At 54.5% G+C, this 22,567-nt stretch overlaps 8 protein-coding genes across 8 annotated transcripts; 4 read left to right on the top strand and 4 right to left on the bottom strand.

Moving 5' to 3' along the window:
- Positions 1-482: 482 nt before the first annotated feature.
- Positions 483-1,703, bottom strand: CTAM01_09105 (uncharacterized protein; the record flags this gene model as incomplete). Its single annotated transcript, XM_060525125.1, has 1 exon — positions 483-1,703. One exon carries the CDS (start codon positions 1,701-1,703, stop codon positions 483-485), a length of 1,221 nt encoding a protein of 406 aa, XP_060380307.1.
- Positions 1,704-5,480: 3,777 nt separating this feature from the next.
- Positions 5,481-6,209, top strand: CTAM01_09104 (uncharacterized protein; the record flags this gene model as incomplete). Its single annotated transcript, XM_060525124.1, has 1 exon — positions 5,481-6,209. One exon carries the CDS (start codon positions 5,481-5,483, stop codon positions 6,207-6,209), a length of 729 nt encoding a protein of 242 aa, XP_060380306.1.
- A 637-nt stretch (positions 6,210-6,846) lies between these two features.
- Positions 6,847-7,725, bottom strand: CTAM01_09103 (uncharacterized protein; the record flags this gene model as incomplete). Its single annotated transcript, XM_060525123.1, has 3 exons — positions 6,847-7,304; positions 7,459-7,591; positions 7,699-7,725. The coding sequence occupies 3 exons, from the start codon at positions 7,723-7,725 to the stop codon at positions 6,847-6,849; spliced, it is 618 nt and encodes a 205-aa protein (XP_060380305.1).
- Positions 7,726-8,545: 820 nt separating this feature from the next.
- CTAM01_09102 (mitochondria fission 1 protein) lies at positions 8,546-9,235 on the top strand (the record flags this gene model as incomplete). The annotated part of the gene is made up of 3 exons (XM_060525122.1): positions 8,546-8,584; positions 8,661-8,771; positions 8,906-9,235. The coding sequence occupies 3 exons, from the start codon at positions 8,546-8,548 to the stop codon at positions 9,233-9,235; spliced, it is 480 nt and encodes a 159-aa protein (XP_060380304.1).
- Positions 9,236-9,811: 576 nt separating this feature from the next.
- On the bottom strand, positions 9,812-12,315 carry CTAM01_09101 (uncharacterized protein; the record flags this gene model as incomplete). Its single annotated transcript, XM_060525121.1, has 5 exons — positions 9,812-9,851; positions 10,097-10,547; positions 10,779-11,140; positions 11,231-11,721; positions 11,776-12,315. Coding segments are annotated over 5 exons (1,884 nt in total), but the record flags the coding sequence as incomplete, so codon positions are not given.
- A 994-nt stretch (positions 12,316-13,309) lies between these two features.
- Positions 13,310-15,841, bottom strand: CTAM01_09100 (ankyrin repeat protein; the record flags this gene model as incomplete). The annotated part of the gene is made up of 4 exons (XM_060525120.1): positions 13,310-14,381; positions 14,462-15,040; positions 15,095-15,119; positions 15,178-15,841. The coding sequence occupies 4 exons, from the start codon at positions 15,839-15,841 to the stop codon at positions 13,310-13,312; spliced, it is 2,340 nt and encodes a 779-aa protein (XP_060380302.1).
- A 2,336-nt stretch (positions 15,842-18,177) lies between these two features.
- Positions 18,178-20,960, top strand: CTAM01_09099 (fungal specific transcription factor; the record flags this gene model as incomplete). The annotated part of the gene is made up of 2 exons (XM_060525119.1): positions 18,178-19,787; positions 19,841-20,960. The coding sequence occupies 2 exons, from the start codon at positions 18,178-18,180 to the stop codon at positions 20,958-20,960; spliced, it is 2,730 nt and encodes a 909-aa protein (XP_060380301.1).
- Positions 20,961-21,883: 923 nt separating this feature from the next.
- Positions 21,884-22,396, top strand: CTAM01_09098 (uncharacterized protein; the record flags this gene model as incomplete). Its single annotated transcript, XM_060525118.1, has 1 exon — positions 21,884-22,396. One exon carries the CDS (start codon positions 21,884-21,886, stop codon positions 22,394-22,396), a length of 513 nt encoding a protein of 170 aa, XP_060380300.1.
- Positions 22,397-22,567: the final 171 nt, after the last annotated feature.

The following is a 22,567-nucleotide window of genomic DNA, read 5'->3' as shown; positions in this document are numbered from 1 at the left end:
TGTTTTTTTTTTGCTATGTATATATATACTATCTAGGTGGTCGGCGTTTATTGGCCCGCGGGCTACACAGGAGTAGTGTCGTGGATTGTTTGGATGTCGATCTAGATACTCATGGCCATTGAGAGATGAAGAGATAATCACGATTAACAAGAACTGATTCGAACACATCAAGTATCCAACCAAGAGTGCAAAGTAAAGCAAGCATTAGTGAGCGAAATTCATGCCGTCATCCCAAAGTCCGTGGCCGTTGAAAATCGCTGGTGATAAAGAGGGAGAAGGGAATCGAGAGGTTTCGCGCATGTGGTTGTTGGATGCGAATGCATTGGATGCGCAATCTGCGGGTGGGTGTGGAAGTTGCTGTGAATGCGATGTCCGTTCTGCCTTGTTCGACGTCTATCATAGGCACATTATGAACATTTTTTACTGCCCATCACGGAGAGGTATTTGGCACCATGGTAGTATTTCTGGGTCTTGTACCCACGTCAACCAAAGATGAACTCCCGGTAGTTCTTCCCTATGCGTTCCACCCCCTCTTGTAATGTCCACTTCTTAATCTCGCACACCTTTCTGTACATCTCCTCTAGCCTGGCATCCATCTCTTCACCGGCGATGTGTAGGTCACTCTCAACCAGAATGCTATTATCAGGACACGCTTGGAGAACCTCAGCAATCTTGTCAGCACCAGCTTTGGTGCCCATGTTGATGGCCGAAGAAAAGGAAAAGAACATGCGTGCGGGTATGGCTGGGTTAGTATACTGCTTCAGCATCTCAGCAGGTCCAGAGTACGAATGGAGGCATATCCGCGGCGGATACGGCTTTCGCGGGATATCTTTCCTTCCAAACTCATCCTCTTCAAACTCGTCCTCGGAATCAAAGTCCTCGGCTCCTTCGGCAACGAGGCGACGCTTCTTCTTGCTGACGACCTCCTTCTCGTGACCCTTCCACAGCGAAGAGAGGGTATCATGGAGAACACCGTGGGCTTGGACGCCGTGGACACTCACAGGACGGCCAAGCTCACCGGCGAGGGCCAGCTGAGCTTTCAGCACGGCAACCTGGTGGGGCATCTTGACATGTTGAGGCGCCAAACGACGCCCCTCGCGACCACCTGGGGTAAGGGCCTGGTCACGAGAGGACTCGTCGGCGTCCGTTCGTCCTTGGGGCAGGCGAAAGGCCTTGTCGAGACCAACCTCGCCGACTAGAGCCAGGGGATGATGTTGGAGACGGGCCCGGGTATCGGCTAAAAAGGCCGACAAAGAACGCGGGGTGGGCAGGGCGTCGAGAAAGTCGGGGTCTTCAGGGGCGGGGGCTAGCACGGCCTGGTAATGGCGCTTCTTTGCGTCTGGCTGGCCCTCATGGTACGTCCTCTCAGTCTCGGGCACGGTGTCATCGAACAGCTGGTAGGAGAACCACGGATGCCAGCCAAAGGAGGGAATCAGATGGCCCTGAGACAGCTCGTACTTTGATTGCACACCGTGGGACGCAGCAACCTCAGCAACGAGGGCCTGGTCTTGGCTCCGGGTGGCCATGACGGTTAGGGTCGAGGCGCGCATACTGGGTATAGCCTCGATGGTGGACATGGTGTCCGTGGGGTGGCAATGAGCATCGTAAATGCCAGATTCCCAGGGGAAGGGGTCTGATGAAGTCGAGACAGAGGTGACGACAGTGGAGCGGGTAAGCTCCTCACCGTCGTGTTGGCCACACATAGCGGTGTTTGACTGGCGGATGGTCGGTGCTTGGCCTGGCCTCGAGCTGGTGGTGTTTTCGTACTGCGTTGAGCTTTACGGGCAAGCGGGAATGACGGTGATCGCCTGGCCTCAAACAGAAAGAGACGGCTGTGGCTCAAAGGAGAGGTATAACACGATAGGTAGATGGTTTGACTGTCGCTACCTCCAACCGGTGAACTGCACCCCGGAACCTTCCACTATCTTTGGCCGTCTTGCAAACGCAAATGAGTGGCCAGGAACGGGACGACTGGAACTATGGGATTGGGTGACGGTTGCAAGCAGGGACCGCGGTGCGCTGGGACGGTCTTGGACGGCGGCGGAGGGGTTGCGAATACGACGGCGTGGACGAATACCTCGAAGCACGTTCAGGGCGTAGGGGAGACGGCGGTGGTGTAAAGAGAACGCTGACCGAGGTACCGGAGATGGATACCCGTCAACTGAGAAGTGCAAAGAGCCGCAGAGAGGCTGTCACACTGGCGCAAAAGTGATGATGTGCGGTGATGTGATATTTTTGGAGTGGAGCATCTCGATGTTATCGACATCAAAGGGCGCGATGATGTTGTGGCAGTGACAAGCAGAAACGCGGGGCAGCAGCCTCTGAGCCTCTGAGAGCAGGCAGCTCTGGAACGAACAATTAGTGGGGCTACTGTGGAATGATGTCAAGGGCAGGAGCGACTCGATGGAACATGGGCTCTGCGACTTCCATTTCCATTCTCATTTCCATTTCTATTGGATTACGCGAAGTCTGGAAGGAACGACGGGAAATGGACGGGGACGGCCGGGGGAAGGAAGGGACCGGGAGGGGGCGGGACTGGCAAGTACCTCCATGTGTGACACGGAAAGAGCGCGGATGGATAGGAAGGAGCTTAGTATGGAAGGCAGGAAGGAGACACTCGAGACCCTTGCTGCGTCGAGCTTCCCAAATCCCAAGGCGCCTCATCATCATCCTCTGCCTTTTTTTCATCCTCTTCGTTGTCTCGTCCAAACTTTTTTCTAAATCGGAAGAAGAGCGTCACTGCCACCGTGGTATCTTGAAAAGATGCCCTACCATGGAATCAGACCCCAGTCTCTGTGTCGTCTCTCGAAAGTCATGCCGCAGCCAAACACCACGTCGGTCGGTATCTTCGGCGTGTAGCGCATGCACCAGCTGCAGAAACGCACAACACAGACACAGCCACCCTACAACGACGACACATTCGATGCCCGTCGAATCCTCACCGGCAAACCCCAAGCTGGCGAATCACATAGAACCAATACATACGTGACCAGTCCAGGCCGCACCCTCCAATACACCTCCACAGCTTCCTATCGCCAGAGAGACCCCAAAGTCCCATCGCCCGCTTGTCAGTCTATCGGGTCTAGGGCTGCGTCTAGGTCTGCACCTAGGACAACAAGAACTCTACCGGTTGCATCGCCGTGCCTCGACCCCTCCGTAGTCTGCGCTCGTTGGCCGTCGCAAGCTTGTTCGGGGAGCTTTGGCTTCTGACGATCACCATGCCTGTTTTTGCTGTGGCGTCTGCCTTTATACCAATGGCGCTGGCTAACAACCACACAAGGGAAGCATGGGCCGTGGGAATCTTGCAAAGAATGCTATAAACCACGGAGTACACCGACACTTCTTTCCCCAAGACAACCGCCAATGGTCGTGCTGGTCTGGTCTGGGGTAGATGGAGTTGACACCGACTGCACAACCAAGACATCCCACATGCACCCCAGGATTTTCATCCAGCTATCCGGGCTGTGACTGGAGAAAATCAACTGCGCGATGTTGATATCGCGGGGAAATCAAGACCATCTTGCCCGCCCGTCCAGGGCCAACCCGGTGCGGCAGACGGCAGTCATGGTCATGGCTCGTCTCCCAAAGTTCGCCATGCCGAGCGTTTCGCCCTTGCGAGGGATCTTCGCTATGTCGGCCTACCGTTGACAAGATCGGTCCAATCTTTGCGGCTCACACACCACCGCGGTCTGCTGCATACATAGAGAACGCTAAATCATTACACACATAATTAACGTTACCTCGACGGCACGCAAAAGCTACATTTCTCGAGCCATTCTGCCCCTCTTTGCCCGTTGCTCGTCGCTGTCGAGCTCTGACTGGCAACGTTCGTGTGTTCTGGACTTGCGGGGTCTACAGTTCGGGATGCCTACGGTACTCTCCCCTGCACTTTCCCCAGACCTTCCATACAACGCTGACCCTGACCCTGGCACGCCTTGAGTATGGAAATGCGGAGACGCGGCGATCGGTTTCGGACAACAAGCGGACTCATCTCACCGAAACGAACCTCTTATCTCTTTGCCTACCAACCACATGGTGGACTTGCATTTGTCTTTACCAACCAATGTCTTGTCTGGCGACGCTGATAGCGGCATGATACCTATTCGTAGACACACACGCACACAATGTCCGCCCATCCCAAGTCCGGAACGCACGCTTGCTGTCTTTCGTCACTCTCCCATGAACACCAGGGCGCATTACTTGGGCAATAGCTCGCAGGCAAAGGATTCCGACCCCCGGAGGCGCATAAGTCAAGACGCTGATTCACCCGGCAAACTCTGTTTTCCGCTTCCTCCCCATAGCCGTTTCTGTCAGTCAGAAACACGTCGCTCTTCACATGGAAAAAAGACACCGTCCAGGAACTGCAAACTCTGTTCCCTCATCCGTCGTCCCAGCGGGGTTTGATTTGAACAACATTCAATATTGGATGGCCTGAAGTATCCAGGCGTGCCAGGCTCGGAAAACGATGACCCTGTGGAATACGAAAGAGAGCCCACAGGCCCTACGACGACAAAGTAGGTGTTGCTCAAATTCTCTCCTTGCCGAAGCCCCCGTACATGGCGGGCAGAAAAACTCTCCTGGCAAACGAAAGCTCGAGCACACAGTCAAGATCACCACAAAATCTACTCGCATTCCATCATCAGCCAAGTCACTGGCAATAGGTGTAGTCTCCTCTCGAGACCCTGTAGCTTGTGATAGTGCAGCTTTCGGCTTCTCCAGTTTTTCCTTTCACTCTGATAAGGTAGCGTTACACTGCATCGAACGCCCCCTCGGACAAGAAGGGCTAGGAGACCAAGGACAAGGGCAGAAGAAGACAAGGGCGGTGCTAGTGCTTTGCCGCTAGCTTCCGGCATGTGAAAGAGACCAAACAAAGTCTCGATCCGACAGCGACTGCACCCCTGCTCTGTACGGAGTGCTGCGTACTCTTTTCGCTTTCTCTCCGGTGTGGTTCAGACCCCCCTCCGTACTGCCACACCCCAGAGAGCCACCAACCTCTAGGTTTGAAGGCTCGCTCCCGGCTCCCCTTCGTCTCATCCCAATTCTCTTGAGCATACCTCTCCCGTCTGCCATGTCTCTGAAGTTTTGACTTTAGGTGTGCACCAAATCTTCCTACGCAATACCTGACATTCCGTTGCCGCATCATACAAAACCGCCAGGTTTCCATCCACACGACTTTTCCTGGTTTCCCCCCCGTTTATGTTTCCAAGTGTTGAAGGAGCGGGAATCGTCGACAGTGGGCTGGGTATTACAACGTTATCGAACGATCGGACCGACGACCGAACGACAGTGACCGGATCGTACGACTCAGTCACCGGGACTTACTGGTCACACCCGGAGCCACCCTCCTGCTTCACCGAGAGATAAACCACGCACCGGCCAAATTTGAGGAAGCTGAGGAGATGTTGTGAACGAGAGGCTCATCGAGATATCAATCATCACGACCCCAAATCAAACGGCTTTTACGTCTACCAATCGCAGCCATGGCTCTCATCAACCCCGTATACGCCATCATTGTCCCCTTCCTCTTTCTCTTCACCATCCCGCTAGCGATATTTGCCGGGGTTACGACAACACTCGCCTTCACTGTGCTCATATTCCGAGTCATTCTCGTCTACTTTGATCTCGCGATATCTCTGCTCCCGTCGTACATTACCGGTCGTCCTAGGTATCTTTCTTATGCCTCCAAGGCACCAGGGTCCGGTAGTCCGTCACCGTCGCTAACGCCCACACGGCGTTCCGCCTCGCGTCGCGCAAGACGACCGTCCTCTGCCTCCGCCGTCTCCGTCGGCACAATAACACCCATCTCGGAATCAGGAGGCATCGGCTTATTCCCATCTGTCGGTATCGATCGGGATTATGAGGGTCTAGGTGGCTGGCGTCTAGGAAACGGAAACGATGATGAGTTGTGGATGACCATCAATTCACGTCTCGAGTTGCCCGATCGCCAGTATCAACGACATCACCACAGAAGCCCCAGCGGTGGACCTACCACTCCAGGTGGCGGCGATGGCTACCTCATGATGAAGGGAGGTCGCAACCGGAGCCCAGAAAGCAACCGAGGCGGGTATACTGCTATTGTGTCGCCCAACAGCTCAAGAGCACGGACACCGACCAACACGCACATTGCCTTTACAGCACTTGATGGTGTCGATGGCGACTACTTTCCATCATTATCCACCAAGTCGGTAAGGAAGGTTGCCGTGGCGTGAGAGAAACGATTGCTACTGGTGTGCCGGTGGATGACGAAAAGTGATCATTAATGGATGCGGAAAGAGAAAATCATGGTTCTTATCTCGACTCCCTCGCCACGAAGTTGACGAGAAAAGTATGCCCTCGAGAGTGCGTGGTGTAAGAGAGTTGTGTGGATCATTTTCCTTTGCCTACAGCCGGGATACAGGGCATGAATCAAGTCCCTGGGTCGGGCAATGGTAGGAAGGTCAGGTGGAATCGGGATATCCTCTATGAAGGACAGTCTCAGGCAAGGAATGGGAATATTGGCCCGGCGAGGCTATCTACGGACAGGATTAAGGCCAGGAACTCGGAGTCTGTAGGCGTTTGGCTGTATCACTCTCAACAACAGTCCAGACGGACGATCATTGAATCAACAATGAAGAAACCATCAATTTGAATGCGGCCATCCGCTGTTGAAGAAACTGGATTTCATGTTCATATTTCATGTGAGTGACGGGCTGTGTTTTCCATCATTCATGGAGACAGGGGAATTATTCAGCTTTTGTAGAATCGTGAAGAAAAGTGTCTATTATTCAAGACGTGGTATCTGATCATAAGTCCAAACGCCGTCATCAAACCCAAAACAGGACCCAACCTCCCCTTTAAACCCCTCATTTACAAAGTCTGCCAAAAGTAATTGGCATAAAAGAACTTTGAAAACTTCTTGTCCATATTGACAACATGCACATCCCCCTTGCGATCATTCCTCACGACCGCGCGCGTGAACTCGCCCGTGCCGCTACCGTCCTTCCCGTCGCGCTCAATCTCGATACCCAGGCTGCGGTACACTTTGAGCCGCAGCAGCACCTCGTCGTCGACGGGGTCGCGGCGGCGCGCCTGGTCGTCGGCGGAGCCGTCGAGGCCTTGGATCTCGAGCTCCTGCAGGCGGGCGTTGAGGTCTGCGGCCTGTTGGGCGAGGCGCTCTGCTTCCATTTCCGCGTCGGATGCCGCCTTTGCGGTGCGGAATTTCGTGGTGTCGAGGCGGGCTATCTCGGAGGCGTGGGCGGTGGAGGAGTGGGCTGAGGTCAGTTCTGCGTGTTGGGATGTCATTGTGTTTAGTTGGCGGGAGAGCTCTGCGGGAATGTTAGTTTGGTTCGATATTTCCATTGTTGCGATCTTGTTTGGAGGTGTTTGTGGTCTTTGGAGCAAGGGGTGGGTCGTGATTGTTGGGCGACAGGAGGCTGGCTTGTATTCTGGAGGAGACGGAAGATGGTGACCAGGACGTACTCTTGAGGGCATTCTCTGCCTCGCGGAGACGCAGCTCGCGGGCCTGTTGGAGGGTGGAGAGGGATTCATTGATGCGGGCGATGGCTTGCTTGTCTGGTTGGATGTTGAAGTTGTCGATCGTGTGCGAGATGAGCTGTTGGCGCGAAGGACATGTCTCGTGTTAGCGATTCGCTTCTCCGAGGAGAAAGTAGATGCCGTCAACGGTGCGGGATGACGGGGGAATGGAGGGGGCAACCTTACCGTCGCGGGCTCCTCTGCTAAAAGCATCTTGACTGATTATTTTGTGTTGTCTCCGTGGAAGATTGTGTAAGCGGCTAGACGGAGGTGCGTATGCGTGGGGACGCAGAGTCGTGATGTCGCGTTGTTTTCGTGGGTGGTGTTTGGTGTCATTAATTGATTGACTTGGGTCGATGGATGGATGCGACTAGAAATCGTGCAGGTGGGATAAGGCACGGCAGAACAAACCAGCCTAAACCCATTACAGAAATCCCCCAAACAAAAAACTGTCGCTGTCCGTCTGCCACCAGCTTACCTTATCGCGCGGCATCACCCGGACGACAATCAGTGATGACTAAGTTTCTCACAGAGAGTGACCCCTGTCACAGACTCAACAGCCCCACCTCAGCTCGTCTCCAGCAATCGTCATCCGCCACACATGACGCCGCCGTCGCCGCCGCCGCCCCAGAGTGGCCCGCCCGGAAGAGTCCCCACGCATCTTCAAATGTCAGAGCTTCAGCCACTCTTCCCCGATCCCGTTCTTCCCAGCTGTATGTAGCCTGCCACCTTTTTCTCGATTTCTGCATTCAGCATCTTTCAACGCTTTGGCATCTTCAGCCCTGTCATACCTTGCAATCGTGACAGCTGCTTTCGAACCTTGACACGATCGAACAATCCATCCCACGACAACACTACGAAGTTGAGGACACTCATACGATCCATCAAAACAAAAGAAAATACCTTTACGCACGACGTTCCCATAGCCACGAGTCAACCGCATCATCGCAGCCATGGTTGATCTACCTTGTAAGTCGCCCTCCCCACCCCTCCTCTTCTATGCTGTGAACATGATGTCGCCGGGAAGTAATCCATGACTGATCATTTGCGCAGACGCCCTCGACGCGGAAACGTATGTCTTCTCATCTTCAAGGCCACCTCCCATCCCCGCGACACCCGCCCATGCGATATCATTGTGAACTAACAAGCCCTCCTCGCATCGCAGGCCCCTCAAGGCATCCGAGCTCCAGGTCCTCCGCGCCCAGTACGAAAAGGAAGGCGACATGGTCGGCGTCCAAACCAAGTTCAACTACGCATGGGTACGATAGCCTTCCCTTCTCTCTCTTCCTTCCCATGTAGCCGATGTCATACAGCCCCCCTCCCCCCAAATTCCCATACCCCATATTCATCTCCTTCTACCTTCCAGCAATTGCTGACTCCTTCGCAAAAACAGGGCCTCGTAAAATCAGACTCCCGCAACGACCAACAACTAGGCGTCCGCCTCCTCTCCGAAATCTTCCGCGTCTCCCCCGAGCGCCGCCGCGAGTGCCTCTTCTACCTCGCCCTCGGCAACTACAAGCTCGGAAACTACGGCGAGGCCCGCCGCTACAACGATCTCCTCCTCGAGAAGGAGCCCGCCAACCTCCAGGCCTCCAACCTGCGCCAGCTCGTCGACGACAAGGTCGCCAAGGAAGGGCTCATGGGCGTCGCGATCATCAGTGGTGTTGCGGTCGCGGCCGGTGTGGTGGGTGCGTTTCTGGTGAGGAATGTTAAGAGGAGATAGGTGTGACAACCCGTGAGAGACAGAGAGAGAGAGACAGAGAGAGTGTGTGTGTGGGATGGCCTATGAGGTGTCGGTGTGAGGGGCGGGCACCTGAGATGAAGACGATGATGAAAAGGAGCGATTGCATTCGAAGGGGGGGGCGAGGGGGATGTAAAGGACGACACATGTGCGGGTATGGCTACGGCTGCATCGCGCACCGCTTGTGTCGAATCCTTTACCATCTCGTGCTTCTCTCTCTCAAGTATCTGGTAATGTGTATTTGTATGGAAGTAACGACGACGGCTATTTGTTTGACACCGGTGTACGGGGCGTATACACATCTCTATTCTACCTCACGAGCAATATACTTGCAACAGAAACGCACGCAATTCCTTCTGCATTGGAGTGACTATTGGGGCGACCTTAATGAGATTGGGGTGAGACTGGGTTTTACGATACATCCTCTGGTGTGGTCACTTGAATCTACTTGGATCTCTTGACTTCGCTACCAGCCACCCATTCCAGAACACATGCATTTCACATTGGGACGGATGCTTCCTGTTATCATGCCGACTGCAGTACGAGATTTTATCCTGCCTAACCCTCGCCACCAAGAGGAGGATGCCTGTCTGTTTTCCTGTGACAAGGTCCCAAGTATGTACAGAAGACGCCCTGCGGGTCCTAAAAGTCTGACCCACGGCGGCGCGGTCGAGCTCAAGAAAAGAAATAATGGTCTCAGTGACCAATGCTTAACGCCGTCGACCCTTGTCGTAATTCGTGATATGCCTACCGGCCGCGTTGGAGCCGCGTGGCTCGCTCAAATCTTTCATTGGCAAACCACCCAAATCCATTCCGGTCCATTAATCAATGCTACAAGCTCACTGTCTCCGTCTCTCACGCGGGTTGCTGTCTCCCGAACCCGATCCTCGAGAAAACTGGTTTCTCAGCCAATTAAGCGGGCCGTGATTGGATCCGGCATCCTGATTACTGTCCTGGTTGCTGTCTTGACCTCTGTCCCAATTTCCAGACGAGGGACTCCGCTGTCTAGCTCGAAACACATCGGACTGGTGTCGGCGGAGGCTCGGGGGCGAATGAGAGTCTCGTCTAGCGGATCGGAAGCTGGGCATTCGACTCGTTTCCTGGGGACGTTGCGGATCACTGCGGCCGGTGCTGGAAGCCCCGTAGCGTCCATAGGCTTCATCGACAAATGACGACTGGGGTCTCGTGGAGTCGGCAGGAACCGGGGGGGTCGTGTCCATGTAGCTCGATCGAGGGGGAATCCCTCTCATCGAGTTTGCCCAGTGTCCCGGATCATTACCAGGCCAGAATGAGTCTTGGTGGCTCTCTGAAGAGCCAGACGCTGCTGCTCCAGGGTGGGTTTGCGAAGGGTTGTTATTGTTGTTTCCGCCGTTGTTTGAACCGCTCGCATTGGAATTGTTGTTATTGTTGTTGTCATTGATGCTGCTGCTGCCGCTGGGCTCTTCAATCGGCGTACGGCATATGGGGCAAGTATTGTGCTCCTTCAACCACATGACGACGCACTGGTCGTGGAACCAATGCTTACAGGGCAGTACTGTGGCATCGTCCCCCTCCTTGAAGTCGTCAATGCAGATTGTGCACTCGGTCTTGCCGTCGGGGCCAAGCATCTCCTTGTCGACCTTTTTGCGCTTCAGCTTGCTGAGCGCATCTTCAGTCGCCGGGGGTGCCGCGTTCGATGCCGGGTTCTGCTCCATCAACTGAGAGATGATCCGGTCCAGGGCCTCCTGAGTGTACACAGCATCGCCGTGCGAGGCATTGGCTGGGTTGAGCATGTTGAGAATCTCATGGAGAAGTGTGGGCGCTTGATTAGGCGCCCGCTGTCCCTGGCCTGGACCCATTCCGGTCGGTTGAGGGGGTCCTGCTCCAGCTAAGACGCTGCTGAAGATACTAGGAAGTTGGTCAGCATTCGTTCTAATGGAAACGACTGTGATTCGAGGTCCAGGCGGTGGCTGGCCACGAGGTTCAAGGCTGACGTACGACTGGAAGGGGTCGCCTCCAGCTCCAGCAGGCGAGTTGGCTCCTCCTTGGTGAACATGGATGGGTCCAGTGGCGATCGTGAAGCTCGTGGTGCCTCCGGGACCTGTTCTCTGGAATGTGCGAACATTGCCCTGACCGCCAAAAATGTTTCCACCAGCGCCAAAGCCAGGAGGGCGAGTCTCGTCGGGAGGTCGCGGTGGCATGCCCATGCCGAAATCATTCACCATATCAATAAAGCGTCGAATAATCTGGTCGCCATCGTTCACGTCGGGGGGCTGGCGGGTGTTCGGGTTTGGGCTCTGTCCCGGGCGCTGGGAATTGTCCCAGATGGCTCGATGTACGACGAACCCGCCGGGGCCGCGGTGCAGATGCTCCTCTATATCGGCCTCTTCAGGATCCGAATCGTCGTCGTAGATGTGACGTCTGAGTCTCGGGGAATCGTGGAGAGGAGGCCCGTCCTCGATCTCTCTAGGGTCGTTCTCGGGAGAAACCTGGGTGTATGTCAGCAAATGTGGCAGGAGGGGCGCAGTGAATATATATCTTACAATCTCTGTAATCTCGCTTTCGCAGCGAGGGCACTGCAGACCATGCTCGTCTTGCCACCACTCATGGGAGCAGGCGTGACAGTAAACCACCTCTCGGCCATCCGTGGCAACCAAGTGCCCGCCTCTTGAGGCGTGTGAGTCCATCTCAGCCTGGTTGCTATTGTAGGCGGCGAGGGCTGTTAGACCAAGGCCTACAGCGAGGCCGGCGGCGCGAAGAGCTCGGAACGCCAGACTGGATGATTTATGGAGTCGTTTGTTGGTGGCAGAAGCTTGGGTATGGGCAAGAGTTGCGCTGTTGTCGGGTGACTGGCGCTGAAGCTCTTGTGCAGCTTCGACTGCTTGTTGATAATAGCCAAAGGTGTGGATCAGAGTGGAAAAGAAGGCTCTCAAGGAATGCCCAAAGTTGGGGCAGGCGCAATGCAAAGTTGGTATTGGTGTACGGTGTAGTGTGCAGAACGTCAGCCGAAGCGATGTTGGGGTCGTTATCGGTGGAGAACGGAAGGTGCGGTAGGACAGCGTTGTAATCTGAGGTCGGCAGGTACCTGGCAGGTGAGAGCAGCGTGGAGAGCAGAAAGCCTAGAGTGCACAAGGTCAGTAACTCAGCCTGCTTGAATTTTACGGAAACCCCAAAAGGCATATGACCAGTGAAGAGTAGATGTGAGAGGTGTGTGCTATGAGTTGTGTCTTTGGCATGTAATTCGGGTCTGTGACCGGCTGCCGCTTTGGGGGTGGTGGGTGATGGAGCTGGAGAATGGAACCAGAAAGACGTACCTGAGCTAAGCCGAACAATGGGGCATGCGCATATCTCCAATAGTAAGGTCACAAAAGTGAACGGAAGAGGACCGATCGCCACTGCTGCGGAGTAAGGTGCGAGGAAGAAAAGGAAAAAGGCAAAGGGAAAGGTGGTGGAGGAGAGGTGTGAGGGTGTTGGGTGAGGTTGTTGGGATCACAAAAAGAGAGGCCCGCGGCACTGCTCAAGCTCGGGATGATGCGGTGGACAGTGAGTGGACTGGAGAAAGAAAGAGTGCAAGCGCACCCGTCACGTCAGTTAGCGCTGCGCTGCTAGGCTGGGGGAGGTACCTCTTCACCGGAAGACGTGACGTGATGGTTGTAGTGGGGGTTATTTCCCGGCTTAGTAATCTTGCATTGTCCGGAACACCGCCACGAGCCACAACGGCATTGATCAGTGTCTCCACTTTTAAGCACCTCTCACCTTCTACCGGCTTCGGTGTGGCAGTGCGTCTCTTACCACCCATTACATTGCATCACCACCTCGCACCAAGTCTTCCGACATTCCCCAAGCAGGTATGACCCCTCGCTACAGGTGGATATCATAACCTAAACACTTACACCACATACCTTATGGACACTGTTCCAGCTGAAAGAGTGTGGCTTGGAAGGACTGTCAATAACCGTTCATTGCCTCGGGATCAACCCCAGCCGAGTTGTGTGTACTTGATACTCACGCTCAGGATGTCTTTATTCAACTGCAGTAACCCCTTCCGGTAAAAAGATGCTTTGCAACGGTATCAACTCAGGAGCCCTCATCCATATAGCTTCTCAGTCTCGCTTGTGCAAGAGCGTCTTCCATCGCCCGCTGTTCCTCAGCTCTCCTATCCCAATTCCAAGTCGGCGCCCTTTTTGCCCCCGCCGGACTCATCTCCTCCATGAGCTTGACGACATCGTGGTGCTTTCGACTCGTGGCCAGTTGCCGACTAGTCTGCCCACTCGTATCCCAAGAATCCGGATTCGCCCCGGCCCTGAGCAGCAACATGGCCGCCTCGACATTATCCCTCCAAAGGGCCACAAACAACGGGGGCGACGAGAACCGTCCGCCTCTCTTGTTGACGTCGACCTTGTACTCAGGTCTCAGTATCAACTGCAGGACAGACGTCATGTTGAACGACGCGGCGTAGTAGAGCGGTTCCGTGTGCCGAATGACGTCCAGGTCCGACGAGCGCAGAACGAATTGCACCCACGCCTCAAAGGCCCCGCCGTGCGAGAGCTTCTTGGTGTCGAAGAAGTCGAGGATGAGCTTCTCGTCTTCGTCTGCGAGGGGGAAGCGCTCAGAGTGGATGGGCCACATGTTTGTAGCGTAATTGAGCAGCGGGTAGGCTGCGAACCTGGTCTTCACGTGCCGGAGCTCGTCCAAGGGGCCTGTGGTGAAGGGCTCGAGTCTGAGGTAGGCGAGGCACTTGCGCATGATCTTTTGGTGACAGGCGGCTGCGTCCAGCGCGTATTCCGAGGCAGAGGAAGTTCGTATCCATTCTGATTGTAGAAATGTGCGGATGGAGTCGTGGGCGAGGGTGACATGGTGGTCGCTTACGTGGGCTAGGTCCTGGCAGATCTCGATGATGGCAGAGGGGTCGGTGAGTCGGTCGTCATCGTCAATGTCGACTTCGTCACCTTCGAGGACGATAGCTTCGGCGAGCTCATTGAGATGAAGCGGCCGGAGAGAGAAGCAGAGCCAGGCAAGAGCCTCGCGGGCCATGGCCCGGTCTTGTTGGGGTACACGGGTGAGGATACCGGCGTAAAACCCATTGAGTGTGGACGGGATATCGACCAGAGCTCGTCGTACGTCTCTTCCAGTGCGGAGGGTGCTGAGTCTATCCATGCATAATTTGGCCCATCGAAATCTGCAGCATTGTAAGTCTTGACCGCAACAGAGTCGAACCAGAACACTCACGTCCCATCCGCTTCTGATGTGACCTTGTCTTTGATCTCGGTCCGTATTTTCGCACTCAAGGACTGGAAACTGTGTTCGCTTGAGAGCCTTTTCTCCACATACACCTCGATATCACAATCTATAGACTGTGTGCTCATGTGTCGGACGTATATGCTGGGTTCAAGCTGCGCCGGCTCGCGCGTACAAGTAACTAGGACCCGTAGGTTAGAGTGCTTCGAGCAGAGGTGCAAGAGGGCTTCGACAATGACAGGTTCTTGGCTCGTCTCGTTGAGAGCGTCAATCATGAGATAAAAAGCATCAAATAATCCCAGAGCTTCGCCCATTACGCCGTAGATCTGTTCGACGGTCAGGTTGTTCTGCGGGATCAGGTTGTTCCCCAACTTCCTCAGTGGCCGGACGTGATCGAGGATACTGGGATTCGTCGCTCCTATCTGGGCCAGGATGGAGCCAAAGACGTTCGGCACGGCTTGGGATGCCGCGTCGTCTAGAGAGCAGCAATGAAAACCGACGCCTATGTTGCCGTTCTCTTCCGAGGCCTCATCGCCAGGGTGTGCTCTGAGGTCCTCAACGAGTTGCGAGCTTGTATCAGTCAGTAGGGCATGGACAACGAGAGAGAGTCTTATGTATGCTTACAAAAGCACCGTCTTGCCGGATCCTGCTGTTTGTTGCGTCAGTGGGATGCTGCACGGACTACAACGATGGGTGGCATGACTTACACCTTCCAGTGATCCAGAATACTGGCCGATCAGTGGAAGTGCTCCTTTGCCATTCCAGGAACGTCTTATCGACTATCCATCTGCCAGTACCCGGTGCGCGATCATGCCTAGAACTGAAAAGCTTGTCCTCACTATCGACAGGCGAAAGCCATTTTAGCAAATCAGCCGTCTCCTCCAGCATCCGATCCGTCTTGCGCGCAATAATATCCTCATGCACAAGCGCCGTCAGCTTCTGCATCTCTGACAACACAGATGCCGTAGTATCGAGTGAATCCCGCATCAGTACCATGATGAACCAGGTCTTGGCTCTCTCGACAGTAGCAAAATACGTCTCTACATCGCCCTGCCGAAAAGGCCAGGCAAGACTTTGGGCAGCGCGGCCCAAGGACGACGTCTTTGGCGTACCGAGCTTCTTTCGTATGGCGTCGAGGGTCTCCTGAGTCATCTTGAGCATGGCGCGAGCCTGCTCCTGTAGCGGGTTATCCATGCTACGCTCGTTTTGTGTGTGGAAGTGGTCCATTGCGCCTTTGAGGGCGAGGAGCTCCTGAGTGAGCTTGCGGATGTCATCTTTGGCGGATTTGACAGCCGAGATGTATTTGCAGAGGCGCTCGACTACTTCAGTAATGCAGAGGGCGACCTCTATTACGGTTAGGGCTTCGGCCATTGGGTTGCCGCATTTAGCACTTTGATGTAGGCTGCGACTCAGAAGTATCGTGTTTGCGGGTAGAGGCCATAGCTCCAGGCCAAGGTTTTTCGAGTTTGTGTGGGCAGAGAACCGCCAATCTGTGACAACTTGTGGCCAGACGATGGTGGCGTCTAGGCTCCACGACAATGGAGCTCAAAAATAATAGTAAGGCTGGAGAGCCTGATAGTCCAGGGTCGATCGACAGACGTCAGAACCGGAAGCCAGACGGGTATTCGATCAAAGTATCGGGAGTCCAAAGTAACGGGAGTTCTTCAACATTCGAGGGCCGTTCCGCGGCCGGGGAAGCCCCGCGCGCACGGATCAAAGTGAAGGTGGGGGATGAGGGTTGGTGGGGGTTGTGGCACGTGCACGAGCTTAGCGAGACCTTAAAATGTCTTGCGCTAGCGGATCTCTGCAGGGACTCGGGTGAAGAGCATCATGTCTCTCTGCTGTTTCATTGAGAATGGTATCATCAAGCAAATTGCCATGAACATGTCCGAGTCCACTGTTACTTGCCGAGAAGTTCCCGACTTCAATAACATACTTACCATGAGTACTCATCTTCGAGATATGAGTTGCTTAAAACATACTTAAGTAAGGATAGAATACTGCGTGAATGATAGTAAGAAATCCTTGACACTTCCAGGTGGACGTTTCGACACCTTAACATGTCTTTATTCCCAAGCTCATGTAAACAAATACCGGTGACTGGAAAGTCATTTGCATCTTACAACACGTCTAGATCCGTCTACAGCTTAGACTCCTAGTAGTGTTGCTGCTACGGATATACTACGAATACAGACTGCGATGTACAGTGGAAACCCCACTACGCCAGCCGCATTACAGGGTGACTAGGGTATCCCTTTCTTCCCGGCTCGCCTCCCAATTCGTGGAGCTGCGGGCCGCGGAGGTATTCAAGTCGTCCCAGCCGTCAGGACTCTGGAGGTGAATTGTCAGCAAAACTCTTTTCCAAGTTTTTCTTCAATTGCTCATTTTCTGCGACCAACTTGCAGTCACGGGCACGCGGGAGAGACTCATCAGCTGGCCCCTGTTGAGACTACCTTACCTTGTGCAGTGCAGTACAGTATGACGAAAAGGCAAGCATTTTCTTTCCCTCAACAACCTTATACTCCGCCGGCGGCCTTACGCAGCAACCCGGCATCTGATTCCACATTGCGCCGGAACAAACGTGCCTAGGCCGGATCTACCTCTCCACTACCGCAATCGCCTGTTGCCCTGCCGCAACCCAAGTTAATCCCAGCCTCTGTGCATTCCGGCCATAGGTAGTCGTCAAGTCAAACATTTTGGATTTCTCATCACACTTTCCAGAGACCCGGAACAGCAATAGAAGCCGCAGTGCTTCTCCCACCGGCGCCGGCGCGAACTTTACTTATCCGCTTCGGCCCCCTTTCGAGCCGTCCAATTGCCCCTCCCGCCTTCTCAGCGTTTCCCTAACGCATTGCGGCTTTTAGGCATTACACTCACCTCACGCATAAGCCACCTCAAACCAAAGCATTTTCTGGTACGTAATATGCAAGTAGCCAATCCACATATGCAATACTGTCGTTAGTCCCCCGAACTGCCCGTGGCTGAGATGCGCCATCGTCACCTTTGCTCCAAGACATGTGCTGCTTTCTCGCCCAACCGTTATTCTCAGTCATCCTTTCAGTGAGAAATCTCACGTTCTGATGACCGTGTACCAGACAACTCATAAGCGCCCTTATGATAACCAACCCAAGGCTGACTCGAGGCTGCAATATCGTCCAAAGAGCACAGCTGCTTCAAAACTGATGAGATAGCGGCAGCCCACCAGTCTTTAAGTATTATATCGTCATCAAAGGCCAAGCCTCGATAATCGACTCCCTTGGCTCGTTATCAGGCGTCGCGCCAACTCGCACGCTCTGCACGCCCAATAGCCTGCCGCTTCTTTATCTCAACGACAGGGTACCTTCAACATCGACCGAGAGGAGAGACGCCCGCAGCCCGCGAACCACCCCTCCACACCCCTCTCTCTCCCTCCACGGTTCTCGCTCCCGTCCCTGCGGTACCCTCTCCTTCGGCATCGGGTATCGCTGTCTTGCAGCTCTTGATTCTTATTGCTCCGGTGGGGGCCCTGGGCTGTCACTTCAGCTTGCTGCCGCCCGTCGCATCCACCCCGTCTCCCGGGGACTTGCTGTCCCCATCTGATTTCCACATCTCCGCGCACCGCATCAAAGTTGGACTCAGCATCTCCGGTCGCTCACCTCACCACTTCCGGTGCGTCAACGTCATCTCATTAGTTCGGAACTCGGCAGCCAGAGACGTGTCTTGTAAAGATGGACGATCAAGATCTCCTTTTGTCGTCCACATCCGGCGGCTCCCTGACCAATCCCCCGGAACAGCCCTCTTCATCATCCTCGTCCGCACCACAACCACAACCACCGGCGGCCAAGAAGAAGTCGTCGCGCAGAGGAGGCGATTCGGCGTCACAGAAGCGGCGCTGCGTGAGCACAGCATGTATCGCCTGCCGCCGGAGGAAATCGAAATGCGACGGAGCCGTGCCCAGCTGCGCTGCGTGCGCCAGCGTTTACGGCACCGAGTGCGTCTATGACCCAAACTCGGACCACCGCCGCAAGGGCGTCTACAAGGAAAAGGTCGATAGCATGAAGGCGCGCAACTCGACACTGCAGATTCTCATCGAGGCCATTCTCAACGCAAACGAGGATGAGGTCCCCGACATTGTGAAGAGGATCAGGACCTGCGACAGCCTTGACACTGTCGCTGAGCAGATCTTGAAACATGAGACTATGCTTCAGGAAGCCGAGGATAACGACAATGGAGACGACGGTTACACGATCGACATGCCCATCGAGGGTGAGAGGGAACTCGCTCGCAAGATGGGCGAACTACGCCTCGAGAACGGCTCAGTACGCTTCATCGGAGGCACATCACATCTCATCTACCTCGGCGACTCAGGCGACGCCAACACAAACGAGCCCGAATCCGACGCGAATCTCACCAATGAGGATCCCGTCACTAGCTGGACGAGAGTTACGCAAGATAAGGAACTCATCGCCCACCTCATGAACATGTACTTCAACTGGCACTACACATACTTCACGACACTATCAAAAACACTATTCTATCGTGACTTCTTCAAGGGGAAGCACGGTCTCAACTACAAAGGCACCATCTACTGCTCACCACTCCTAGTCAACGCCATGCTATCCCTCGGGTGCCACTTCACCAGTGTGCCGGGAGCGTACGGGGCGCCGGGGGACAGCCGTACAAAGGGCGACCATTTCTTTGCCGAGGCGAAGCGTTTGATTGTCGAGAATGACGAGTACGAACGGCCCAAGCTCACGACCGTCCAGGCTCTGGCGCTCATGTCCGTCCGGGAGGCCGGCTGCGGGCGGGAGGCGAAAGGCTGGGTGTACTCGGGCATGGCTTTCCGCATGGCCCAGGATATTGGCCTCAACTTTGACGACGGCGGCATGTCTAATGACAAGGAGAATCTCGGCGAGCACGCCGTCGACGCAAGGCGAATGACGTTTTGGGGGTGCTTCCTCTTCGATAAGGCGTGGTCGAACTATCTGGGTCGCCTCCCGCAGATACCCAAGAACTCGTACAACGTGCCCAAGTACGACGTCTTTCCCTCTGAGGATGCGGAACTGTGGGCGCCTTATACGGATACGGGGTTCGATCAGACGTGCAGTCAGCCGTCGAGGACGCGAGCCGTGGGGTTACAACTCTCGAAGCTTTGTGAGATAAGCAGCGATTTACTTTTATTCTTTTATCATCCAAGTCACATTGGCCGCTCGAGTGGGAAATCGGTGGAACTCAAGAAGCTGAGCGAGCTTCACCGGAGGCTGGAGGACTGGCGAAAGGAACTACCAAACGAACTGGAACCAAAGGAAGGACAACTCCCTAACGTAATCCTCGTACAGTAAGCCCACCACCACACTCTTCAACAAACTCACGATACTAACATTATCCCAGCATGTTCTTCCACCTCCAGTACATCCACCTCTTCCGCCCTTTCCTGAAATATACACCCGCAGCCTCACCCCTCCCATCTCACGTCTCCCCACGCCGCATCTGCACAGCCAACGCCGGCGCAATCTCCAAACTCATGCGCCTCTACAAGAAAAATTGGAACCTCCGGCAAATCTGCAACATCGCCGTCTACATGGTCCACAGCGCCTGCACGATTCACATGCTCAACCTCCCCGAGAAGACAGCCAAGCGCGACATCATCCACGGCGTGAAGCACCTCGAGGAAATCGCCGAAGACTGGCTCTGCGCGCGCCGCACGCTAAGCATCATCAGCGTGCTGGCGCGAAAATGGAACGTCGAATTGCCCGAGGAGGCCGAGGCCGTGCTACGGAGGACGGACGAGACGTACGGCACGTTTAGTACCTCGGACGTGCCGTCGCCGAGGTCGAATCTCACTGTTGCGTCGTCGCCTTCGCCGACGCAGGGTCCCGTTTCGCCGGTGATGGGGAAGCCGGATCAGTATAGCCCGCTTAACCAGTTTGCGCAACCGCAGACTGGCGAGCAGGATGTGGCGCCTAGTCCGACGGATCTGCTCATGGCGAGCGCGTCTCTTGCGCAGATCAGCGGCGCGAGACCACCCTCTCATCAATCTCACAACGGAATGGGCATAGGACCCAACTCTCTAGGCGGCTGGTCCCAAGCCGGCCTCGCCCAGTCAATACCGACATACCAACAGCAACAACGTTTCACACCAATGAACAACAACCTCGCCCCATCACAGACACCCCGCGCCGGACCCGGCAGCGCGTCGCGACAGCAGCAACTATCCCCCGGCCAGGTCTTCCAAGGCCTAGACCAGGACTGGTTCCTCAACGACGGCGCAAAGTGGCACCAGAACTTTGAAGCGTGGAATATGGCCACGTCTCAGCCCGGCGGCGGAGGCGGAGGCGGGATGGCGGCGAGCGATCAGATGTTTATGTTTTCGAGCGGGAATGGCGGGATGCAGCCGCCGCCGCAACCGCAGCCGCAACCGCCGAGGCAGTCGTCTGAGGATACGGCGAGTCCGAATTTTGAGGGGTTGAGTTCGTTGGATACCCATGGGTGGTTGCCGGGGCTGGATTAGGACTTGGAGTTCCATTGTAATCTACCTTCCCAGCAATAGACTTATGTGCGGCCCTATGAATTGAGAATAGATGAATGAATGTAAGAACAACGCCGCGTCTTCCATCTTAATTTTGTGCCACTATGCGCTCCCAAGATTGAAATCTCCGCGACTTGGAGAGGCTTGATTGATTTTCAACATGACCCCTGACCAGGATTTGGCTGGGCCGTCTTCTAGTCCGCAGGCATTTGCATGACCGATCTCTCATTTCGAGGCTCCTTTGTTCTCTTGAAGAATGAAGCGACGGGACTGTTCATCCCCTTACCACGTCCAAGTGGACAAGGTTAGCCATGGCAGGTTATATAGACCAACAAAGACTCATGAACAGCGTTATATCGATTTCAGGAATCATCGAGGTGGACAAAGTCTGAGGTGCTTAAACAAAGAATCCCGGCAGACCTGTCCATTTACAAACTTGAACATATATTTCGGTCTTGTTCGCAATTTCCCAGCTGTTTCCTAACCCTCATCAACTTCTCGCGCTGCCAAAGATGGCGCCACCGCGTACTAGCAAAGCGCTTACTTCAAACAACACCAATTGCGCAGCAACGACGGAGAAAAACTTTATGGAACCGGTTCGTGTGGCACCCTTGGTGGAAAAAATGCTTATTGTCTTCCAAACAATTGACTACCATCTTCGCGGTCGAACACTCGACTTCTTCTATGAGGAGCACGACTTAGGACAAGCTTACAAAAGACTCAAAAGATGGTCGAACGACTACAAGGTTCCTAATGGATACTGGGATAGCTATTTAGAGATATATAAAAAGCTGCGATGCCTTACGCTTCGGAAATTGAACAGCATTGCAAGAGTTCTTTGTTCGAGTAAGTGGTCATGCAGCTGCCGGAACACTCCAGGAGTTGCCTATTGACTCGAAAAGAACATGAAGCTTACCATCTCATCCTCATACATAGGACTCGCGGATCCGTCACTTTGGGCTGTGTGGGCACAGCAGAGGCCTTATGACTATCTCATCACCAAGGTCAGGGAACTGCGTGAAGAGATGGACAGGACCAAAGGTGCCTACTGCGATCCAGACTGCGGAGCTTTGGTACCGCTACACTGGACTGTGACGAACGAAGATGTCCGTCCTAAGATTACGGAACTTGCAGACGACCCAGCCGTGAAGCATTGGATTACACTGAATGACACTGCGCTGGATGACACTGTCAACCAGGTTATTGCAAAGTTGATAGAGAAGCAAGGCAGCGAGTGGAAGGAGGTCTGGGTCAAGGCGGTACTGAATGAGTTTGGTCAAATCTATGAAAGTATAGTCAGGGATATTGACTATTTGGAGGGGTTGTGGAAGTTGAAAACGATTCTGCCCGCCGACACGGTCGGGGAAAAGCAGCATCCGGTGTCATTCTTTCGGAGGTGCCTCGGACGCCGAAAGTAAAGACTTCTCGCAAAGGACTGAAGGTAGCAGAGTTCGTAGTAGTAGCTATTGGTATGTTCCCGTTTTGTTTTCACATCATGTGCCTACTGTTGCCACGTATTTGTTTACTTGACGGACACTCTTTTCGGCTCCCGTCTCGGAAGGATCGTCGCATAGCCTACGTGGAGGATG

This window comes from Colletotrichum tamarilloi (genome assembly GCF_030869305.1).
Source record: "Colletotrichum tamarilloi strain Tom-12 chromosome Unknown Scaffold_34.1, whole genome shotgun sequence".
NCBI lineage: Eukaryota > Fungi > Ascomycota > Sordariomycetes > Glomerellales > Glomerellaceae > Colletotrichum > Colletotrichum tamarilloi.
This window is presented reverse-complemented; position numbering and strand designations above follow the sequence as displayed.